Raw genomic sequence first — 10,711 nt, forward strand, 5'->3', positions numbered from 1 at the left:
ATTGATATAACTTGAGACTAACTCCACGCCAAACCTTAGCTTGATCCGTCCATTAGTTTTTGAGCAATAGCCATTCGTTTTTTAACATTTTCTCACAAATATCTCGGAAAATACCGAACCGATTTCAATAATGTTTATGTCATGCGTGCGTGTAAAGTGCAGGTTAACAGGGGCGTTTGGATGTCGGTAAGTCGAGTTTTACACGTACCACCAATCGTTCTTCACTTAACAGACGTTCCCAATTTTACACGCGTCCTATGCTATTTTACTGGTATTTTACACGTTCTCAATAACCCCTAGCGACNCGGAAAAAATCATTCCAAAAAGTTTGAAATTTTTTCAGTTAATTGGTATAACTTGAGACTAACTCCATGCTAAACTTCAGCTTGATCCGTCCATTAGTTTTTGAGCAATATCCATTCGTTTTTTAACCTTTTCTCGCAAATATCTTGGAAAATATCCAACCGATTTCAATAATTTTTTCTCAAAATATTCGNTTTTCTCGCAAATATCTCGGAAAATATCCAACCGATTTCAACAATTTTTTTTTTCAAAATATTCGGCATGATGTCCTCTATCTAAATCGATCAAAACATATAATATATACCCGTTAGTAAATGGGATATTCCATTTACTATTTTCCTGAAAAAAAAAGAAACTTCACACAACTTTAATGTGTTGCTGAAACTACACGATTGTGGAGTTTACGCAGGGCAATTTACCATGTGTAGTTTCGTGATGTGTAGATCTCTTTCTGCCGCGTGTGGAGTTTAAAGCAGAGTCCTGCCCTCTTGTGGGGATAACGCGTTTGCACAAATGTATGTGTACATTCCGGCTCTGACCCAACTTGGCTCTGGCCATGGTCAATACTGCCTTCGGTCCGGCAGTTTCGGAGTCCTCCCCGTCGGCGTAGTAGGTTTCGCATAAATAGGTACAACGTAGATCTGCCGGTGTGGAAGGTTTCCGGAGGGTTTGGGTTGCACTTGAAAAATACAAAATCCCACGAAACATTGATAAATAATTTATATACGTGCAACGTTCAATGCTAAAAACACTACGATTATTATTAAACACGATTCCGAATCAAAAATACTAGAGATTGTCATAAGAACATACGATAATTGGACTATAAAGACAATCCAAGATCTCATGTAGCTTCAGCTGTATGCAACAGCTACGTTTATTACCTGTTCGATTGCATTATTCTTAGACTTTTAATGCCAAAATGATTATCGGGCATGGAAATCAACAAGTCAAGAAGAGAGTATGTAAAATGTCACAGGAGACAGTTGGAACATCAAAAATGTCAAGAGAAACAAACAAAACAGAAAAAAGTTGGAGAATTGATTCCCAAAAATTTCCAGGAAAAAAATTCGAAAAAAATTAAGTATTTAGATAAATATAAATCCATGAACTTTTTTCTATCACATCTCGCTAATAAGAATGGAAAAAAAAACAAATGAGATTTTCAAAAGGATTCTCATAGAATTTAAACAGAATTCACAAATGAAATTGCTGTTTTTGTATTTCCAAATATGAGTGACCCGAACCAATAAAATTCTACAATCGCATGAATATGGAAAGAATTTATTAAGGCCCATTGAATAGATTCAATGCCCTTTATATTTCATTTTCAAAAAGAAAGAAATTTGCATTTCCTCAAATATTGACCACTATTGCTCCAATAAATCCGTCAATTGGTCCATCTCGATTCGCCTAGATTCGCCCTATTCCGTCCTTCCAGGTATAATCCAAACCAAGACCCCTGCAATTAGCAGTAGATATTTGATTAAAAAAATCAATCGATGGTGGATTTTCCAATTTTTTTTTATTTTGTAATGAGAAACAAAAAAAAATAAAGAATTTATTCCCAAAAATTGCCAGGAAAAAAATCCAAGCAAAAAAAAGTATTTAGAAAAATATAAATCCATTGACTTTTTTCTACCAAATATAGCTAATGAGAATGGACAAAAAACCATGAGATAAAATACGTTTTTATCTCCCTCAAATATGCGTGCCCTGACCGAATAAAATTCAACAATTTCATGAATCTGGAAAAAGTTCATTGAGGCCCATCGAATAGATATCGAATGGCCTTTACATTCCATTTAAAAAATACGTAAATTTGCGTTTCCTCAAATTCACCATTACTGCTCCAATAAACCCGTCAATTGTTCCATCTTCATACGAACTCGATTGACCCTATTCAGTCCTTCCAGGTATAATCCGAGCCCAGACCCCTGCCATTAACAATAGATATTTAAAAAAAAAAATAGATGGTGAATTTTCAAACTCTTTTTTTATTTTGCAATGAGAAACAAAAAAACATTGAAGAATTTATTCCCAAAAATTAAAAAAAAAAATGAAGTATTTAGAAAAATATAAATCCCATTGACTTTTTTCTACCAAATATAGCTAATGAGAATGGACAAAAAACCATGAGATAAAATCGCTCCGTTTTTATCTCCCTCAAATATGCGTGACCTGAGGAGCGATTTTGCTCGTTTTATGTCGACATAAAATCGTAAATTTCAACCAATGACAGTGCTGGATTCGGAATACTAAACTAGGATTGGTTGAAATTTATGATTTTATGTCGACATAAAACGAGCAAAATTGCTCCCCTGACCCAATAAAATTCGACAATCTCATGAATCTGAAATGGGTTCATTGAGGCCCATCGAATAGATACTCAATGGCCTTTACATTCCATTTAAAAAATACCTAAATTTGCATTTCCTCAAATTCACCATTACTGCTCCAATAAACCCGTCAATTGTTCCATCTTCGTACGAACTCGATTGGCCCTATTCAGTCATTCTGTCCTTCCAGGTATAATCCGAGCCCAGACCCTAGCACAAACTGTACCCACCCATACCTGGAAGCATGGACGTTTAAATGCCTGTAAATGGGGCCCCAGTGCGCCTGGGACAAGCAAGTGTTCGGTTCACTGTGTGCTCTGCGCTGCCTTTCAACATGGCGTTTGTGACTGTCCATTAATGTTAGTTGCGTTCGTCTCCACATTTTACGTTTCAATTTCGTGGGCATCGGACTGCTGTGATGATAATTGTGATATTCTGGGGGGAATCTGCGACATTTTCGTGAAGTCAAGTAGATCGAGTGGATTTTTTCATCGAGAGGAGGTGTTTTTCGAGTTGACACAAGGGAGGAATTTCAGCCCGAGGGGCTTCATGGGAGTGAGGACGAGACAATTGCGCTTGGGATTGACATATCACGAGGACATTTTCCACGGTGCGAGGTAAGTACATTCAGGTTTCGCAATAATTTTTATGTTTGTTTCTGGGCTCTGGAGGTATCACTGGGCGCATCGTTATCTGTCAATTGTCGGGGGACTGTCTGTAATTGGGGTATTGGTCGTGTTCTGGGGATTTAATTGAAGTTTTCTTCAGGGTTTTGAGGGCTTTGAAGAGTCTTTCGACGGATTCAGGGGCCTGAGGATATTTGGAGGTAGGAAGGATGGCTGAGACGCAGAAGATGAGGATTTATGGGAGACATCCTCCCTGTGCCAGCCTCAGCAGGCTCGAGGAGAGGAGGGCCAGAAGGTATTATTACGTGATTTGTCGCAATTTGTTTGTTTGACGAGGGAATTTGAGGGTGTTTGTGCCAAAACGCAAGCATAATAATTTTTTGTGTTCAACTGACAGAGAGGTAGGGTAAACAGGGCAATTTCTGGAAGGGGGTTAGTTCTGGGCGATTTCAACTTGCGTTGAATAGTCTGTAAATGAAATGAAAATTGTACTGATCATTTCAATAACCTGTCGATAATATTAGGGGAGGGTAGGGTAAAATGGACACTTTAGACTTTTTTAAAATTATTCATAACTCAGGAACAAATGTATCAATAGAGCTCAGGTTAGGCTCATCACAAAGGGAAAGAATTGTTCTTTGTATTGAAAAAAAACATTAAATTTCATCAACATTTCAACCCGTCACTAATATTTTTAAAAAAGTCAAAAGTGTCCATTTTACCCCAACCTACCCTAGTCGTGTATAATCATGAGATCAGTTATTTTTTCTATTGATTGATATTTAATAAGTAAAATATATGGCCCAGTAAATATGGTCCAGAAATTAAGGGTTTCAGGTGCATTCACGTATTTCTTAATTTAAGGCCCGGGTGTACTATTTTCGAATGTTATCTGGATTTTTTTTATCTTTCGTAATCCAAAATTGTCAATTGAGTGGTACATCATGTAGAAATTCCCAAAAATTATGATAGAATGATTAAAAAAATGGAAAAAATTCTGAACTTTCTCAAAGAGCGTTTTTAATTGAGATTCAGAATGAGTTGAAAAAAGTAGAAATTACAAATATCTGATTCGCTGTGGCAGATTATCTATTAGCTGTCATTTTCCATGGTGGATAACAAAACACTAACCCTTATGAGCAGTGACAGCTAGGTATCTCAATTTTCAAAACAGTGGTATGTAGTCATCTGCCATTTTTATGTGATAAAAGTGTGATTAAAAAATTCTCCAAAATATTACAACCTTTTTCAAAGAACCTTTTCCGTAATAAATGTCTCTGTGCAGTGTGGGAAAAGATTTACGAAATCAGTCTTCCCCCTGCATGATATTTAGTGACAGGCCGCCATTTCTCACCCTAAATCAGATACATTTTTCAATTTCTTGTTATTCAACTTATTCTGAATATAAATTAAAAATCCTCTTTGAAAAAATTAAAAAAATTTTCTACCTTTTTTTTGATTATTCATTCATAATTTTTCAAAACTTCTGCATAATGCAGGACTTAATTCACAATTTCAGATGGCGAAAGATGAAATAAAACATCAAGATAACGTTCGAAAGATAGTACACCCGGGCCCTAATTATTCTTTGTTTTGTTTAATTAATTATTCTTTGTTGAGTTATCTCATGTAGATAAAAATTTTGATCCTGTTTATCTTATTCCAAAAATGGCTCTTAACATTTAAGAGAGCCATTTTTTGTAATAAATTTCCTCAACTAGAATCACTAGTTTTCAAAATCATTGGAAATTTGACAAAATGTCGATATTTCGCTTGAGGAAATCTAGGGGATTTGAGGGACAAGGGATTTTAAGGATGTTTATCCAAAATCACAACCACAAAAATTTTTCTATTCAACTGACAGACAATTATCTTCTTCATGTTCATAAAAATTGTTATCCAAACTTAATCCGAAAATGGCTCTTGACAAATTTTTGATCAATTTATTTTGTTTTTCGTTCATTCACGACGTTCAGTTGAAGGAAGAACGCATATTCATTTATATTTTTCCGCATTATTATGGGGTTTCGCGGTGTTTATTATTTCCCAGTGGTTTGGGTGTAACAGGAAATTTGAAGTCAGATTTTTATTGATTGTTTTGTATTTTTTCTCCTGGTGCCTGGGATTTTTATAAGTTTCGCAAGAACAGGAAATTTAACTGGTCTTTTGTGTTCATTAGAAGTGGATACAAAATACAAGTATTTCTGAGGTAAAAAATCAGAAAAAATACATAAAACATAGTAATATCTTAATAGTTGACTGAAATGTCAACTGGTAATGGACTGAGTGGATGAAAAAATCATTTAAAAGGTTGGACTGTCCAATTGAAATATAATTTTGTGCCTCGAGATATTTTTTAATATTGTTTTATCCTAAATAGGATACTCACGATGTAATTAGTTCGGCTATAACCTTTCCATATCATTCAAATCACGAGACGAGTATAAGGACATGGGACTTTCCACGTTCATGGGCGGTTATTTATTAAAAAATAGTAATTATGATGATTAATATAAGTGAATTCTAATTCTGAAGTTTTTACATTCTGATATCTAATTTAAAACATCGCATCTTTACACACATTTCAGTAGAAATATTGGACTAATGATGTGTTCACCTTAGCTACACGACCATAGGATCATTTAGTTTAAAATCAGTCATTTTTCATAATAATACGGACTAATTCAGCAGCGAAGCGTTAAACCGAGTCAAGTCGACTTTCACTTTGGATCAGTTTTTGATGAATATCTCGGCATCTAAGAGAGATAGCAAAATTTTTCTCATGACCTTTCTTATAACCCTCACTTCGCTCCACAAAAAAGGTCATGACAAAAAATTTTCTATCTCCTTTAGATTCCAAGATATTTGTCAAAAACTGGCCAATAGTCAAAATCGACTTAACCCTGTTTACCGTTTCGCTTCTGAATTATGATGTTATTTCCCTATGGAAAAATGACTACTGAATTATGATGTTATTCCCTATGGCTTCTGAATTATGATGTTATTTGAGTTTCGGAGGAAATATCTAAAAATGTCTAAAATCCCACTTTTCACATATTGTGATGAAAAATTCTATTCTTCCTTCGATTTTCCAGATTGGCACTGCGTCTAGAGAGAAACAGAAAGCCAGACAAGCCCGAGGACTTCGTCTGCTACGAGTCAAGCGATGACGAGGAAGAGACAGTGATAGAGGGAAGACAGTACCTCCGAACTTCCTTCAATTTCGTCGACTACGTACGTGCGAGAGAAACCAATACACGAGAAGTTAGGAAAATAAATCAAGAGTATGGGTCCAGACACATCCTCACTCACGACCTGTTTAAAGAGTACTCCGTCAGTCTCAATAATATGAATAAGGTGTTTTGCTCGCAATGGCTGAGCGATCGTCAGGTGGTCTTCGGGACCAAGTGTAATAAACTCATGGTGTACGATGTGGCGACCCAGAAATTGGATCAGATACCTTCGTTGCATGGGAGACAGGGGAATTCCAATGGTGGACCGGTCGTTGAGGCTCAGGCTGGCATTCATTCGGTTCAAATAAATCCTTCTAGGTAATTTATTCAACTCGTTTTATTAATTTTTCGCCGTATTTTGGATTTAATTCATGGCAAGTGGAAAAGAAAATTTTCGGCAACTTGGTGATGATCTGGAAAAAAATTTCAAAGTGATTTATTGATAAGAAAAAATTGCGAAAGTTGAAATGAATTCATGGAAATTATGATAGTCTGATCGGTTGAAAACACAAATCTGCAAATTTTTCATTCTAAAAATTGATTTGATTATTCTTCATGCAGTTGTTGAATTGCTGAGTTGTTTAATTTTTATCAACACTCCATAATTTTTCCTTCCTATTTATTGATAAGAAAAAATTGCGAAAGTTGGAAAGAATTATCGTCATGAGTTTATGGAAATTATGATAGTCTGATTGATTGAAAACACAAATCTGCAGATTTCTCATTCTAAAAATTGATTTTAGTATTCTTCATGCAGTTGTTGAATTACTGAGTTGTTTAATTTTTATCAACACTCCATAATTTTTCCTTCCTATTTATTGATAAGAAAAAATTGCGAAAGTTTAAAAGAATTATCGTCATGAATTTATGGAAATTATGATAGTTTGATCGATTGAAAACACAAATCGGCAAATTTTTCATTCTAAAAATTGATTTTATTATTCTTCATGCAGTTGTTGAATTGCTGAGTTGTTTAATTTTTATCAACACTCCATAATTTTTCCTTCCTATTTATTGATACGAAAAAATTGCGAAAGTTGAAAAGAATTATCGTCATGAATTCATGGAAATTATGATAGTCTGATCGATTGAAAACACAAATCTGCAAATTTTTCATTCTAAAAATTGATTTTAGTATTCTTCATGCAGTTGTTGAATTGCTGAGTTGTTTAATTTTTATCAACACTCCATAATTTTTCCTTCCTATTTATTGATACGAAAAAATTGCGAAAGTTGAAAAGAATTATCGTCATGAATTCATGGAAATTATGATAGTCTGATCGATTGAAAACACAAATCTGCAAATTTTTCATTCTAAAAATTGATTTTAGTATTCTTCATGCAGTTGTTGAATTGCTGAGTTGTTTAATTTTTATCAACACTCCATAATTTTTCCTTCCTATTTATTGATACGAAAAAATTGCGAAAGTTGAAAAGAATTATCGTCATGAATTCATGGAAATTATGATAGTCTGATCGATTGAAAACACAAATCTGCAAATTTTTCATTCTAAAAATTGATTTTAGTATTCTTCATGCAGTTGTTGAATTGCTGAGTTGTTTAATTTTTATCAACACTCCATAATTTTTCCTTCCTATTTATTGATACAAAAAAATTGCCTTCCAACAGAACATTACTGAGCACTGGTGCGCGTCATAGCAATGAAATAGCGATTTATCGATTACCAACGTTGGATCCTGTGTGTGTCGGGGAGACAGGACACAGGGACTGGGTGTTCGATATGTGTTGGTTGGACGATGAATTTCTTGTCTCTGGCTCGAGGGATACGAAAATGGCACTCTGGCACATCAATAGTAATCTCGCTGAGGCACCTGATAAGGCGGACGTACCTACACACCGGTAAATCGAATGAAAGAATCACAAAAAAATTGAAACAGTGACCTACATCATAAGGACCATTGAATAATTTATTTCATCTATTTCGATTGATGTGAAATCGAAATAATCTGCCGAACACTTTTTCCCATACATTGCAGACATGAAAAAAATGGAGATTTTTCTTATTTTTCATTTTTTACTCAATAAAAAATGGAAAAAGGATCATTTTTTTCGTGTCAAATTGTATGGCATTATTTTCAAGAAATTGAAAAATCATAATTGTATTTATTCTTGCATTCGTTATATCAAAATGATTACAAATTTTTTATTTTCTTCGAACTTGAGCAATTGTGCCTTCTAATAGGAATTGGATTTTTTTTCATCCATTCGAAGCACAGAATAAATTCCAAGAGATTTTCATTCATGTCCATAGAGTTTAATACATCAAAGTGGAGGAATAATTTGAAATACATTTTCTTCACAGATTGATCTCACCAGTGAGCGTGAAAGAATGCAAATCAGCTCAGAAAGTACGGGCCCTGGCCTTCAATAAAGCTTACAATGAGATAGCAGCACTGTCCTTGAACAGTTTCATCCACATTTGGTCTGCAGAAACGTTTAAGCAGAAAATATCCAGGAAACTGCCAGCGTGCCAGGAGAACGTCTGCCTAGCTGTCCAAGACGATGGAGTTTACGCGGTGGGATGCCGTTCATATACGCTCCTATTAGACGCCAGAACACTGCAGCCTATTAAGAAAATTCCTTCCAGGTTCGTAGACATTTGATTATTCCTCTGGACTCAATATTCACACATTCCTAGTAACATATGGATTGCTAAACAGTGAAAATTATGGAGAAATCTTGCATAGATGTGTTATGATAATTAATTCAGTAGCGAAATAGTAAAATGTTACAAGTCAATTTTGCCTATTGACCAGTTTTTAATGAATATTTCGGAATCTAAGGGAGATAGCAAAATTTTTGTTATAACCTTTTTTGTAGAGCCGATTGAGAGCTACAATAAATGTAATTACGAAAATTTCGCTACCTCCCTTAGATTCGGAAATATTCCTCAAAAACTCAACTTGGAGATGAGTCGACTTAAACCGTTTTACCACTTCGCTACTGAATTGGGAAACGGGACTCATTTTATTGGCTACAGAAACCATTTTTCTTACTTTTTCTCATAAATGTTAGTTTCCAATTATTTGAGAACCAATTGGTATAAATTTTTTAAACTTCCCCTGGGGTTCCAATCTCACTGCAGAATTTGTTGGCAAAATTATCATTAATCAAATTATTCGTTATTCTGAAAACAGATACAGTGGTTGTGGGATAAGATCAGCGAGCTTTCAGGGCTCAGTACTGACAATAGGCACTGGTTTAGGTATGCTAATGTTCTACGACATAAGAGCACAGAAGTATTTGGAGTCGTCGATAAATTCCAATCGTACGGTAGTTCTCAAGGCCTCGAAAGGATACGTGGTATGTATTCTACTGAATAAACATTTTTGATGAAATAATTTAAAAATTTCCATTTTTACAAATTACAAGGATTTTCTCTACATAAATTATAAATAAAGAATTTTAGACTATAAAAATCTTTTGTTCGGAATCGTAACAAATTCATTAATATTCAGAATTTTACCAGAAATCGATTTCATGCCTAAAAAAGAATAGTTTAAACAACAGTTTTAACAATTTTCATTATTTAGTTATAAACAACGAATGTGTAAAGTAATAATAATTCTGTGCAAAATGTAATTTGAATGACGCTGAATATTCATGACTTTTTTCAAATTTTTCTCACGCAATTTAATCGACAAATTTGATGATTGAAAATAGATGTACGTGCGGATGGTCCTATTCATCATAATCTCTCCATATAATAAAAAAGTAGCTTCCGCCTAACGCAGAAAAAATTTCAAGAGTCATGAGGGTCCCGGGGGTCATAAGGGTCACAAGAGTCATGTGAAATATAAGGGTCATATGGGTCACAAGGGTCATAGGGGTCATACGGGACCTAAGGGTTATATGGACCCTGAAGGTCATAAGGGTCATACGGACCCTAAGGGTCATAAGGGTCATAAAGTAGGATTCGTGTACCGCTGAAAAATTTTCAGGGGTTATGAAGGTTCCGGGCGTCATAAGAGTAAGAAGGGTCATATAGGCTCTAAGGGTCACAAAGAGTGTAAAAGTCTTCACCCTTCCCCTTTAAAGGGGGGGGGATAAATAAAATTAAACCAATCATGTTTCTCTCTTCCTCTCCCCTTAGGAAAGGGGGGGGTGAAGAATTCTTACGGTCACACCCACAAGGTCGCATGCGGTGGGGGGGAGCGAGCGAAGCGAGCGGGGGGGGGGAAGCCCCCC

At 35.1% G+C, this 10,711-nt stretch overlaps 1 protein-coding gene across 1 annotated transcript in view; it reads left to right on the forward strand.

Moving 5' to 3' along the window:
* Nucleotides 1-2,939: 2,939 nt before the first annotated feature.
* Nucleotides 2,940-10,711, forward strand: part of LOC107041770 (DDB1- and CUL4-associated factor 12) — a 9,878-nt gene continuing 2,106 nt past the window's right edge. The window contains exons 1-6 of the mRNA XM_015262503.1: nucleotides 2,940-3,259; nucleotides 3,411-3,563; nucleotides 6,364-6,819; nucleotides 8,132-8,362; nucleotides 8,826-9,110; nucleotides 9,661-9,826. Of these exons, the coding sequence (XP_015117989.1) occupies nucleotides 3,478-3,563; nucleotides 6,364-6,819; nucleotides 8,132-8,362; nucleotides 8,826-9,110; nucleotides 9,661-9,826 (1,224 nt within the window). The 5' untranslated portion in view covers nucleotides 2,940-3,259; nucleotides 3,411-3,477. The remainder of the gene's footprint in view (nucleotides 3,260-3,410; nucleotides 3,564-6,363; nucleotides 6,820-8,131; nucleotides 8,363-8,825; nucleotides 9,111-9,660; nucleotides 9,827-10,711) is intronic.

The sequence above is a fragment of the Diachasma alloeum genome, unplaced genomic scaffold, assembly GCF_001412515.2.
Source record: "Diachasma alloeum isolate Michigan unplaced genomic scaffold, Dall2.0 Dall_scaffold_00379, whole genome shotgun sequence".
NCBI classification, from domain to species: domain Eukaryota; kingdom Metazoa; phylum Arthropoda; class Insecta; order Hymenoptera; family Braconidae; genus Diachasma; species Diachasma alloeum.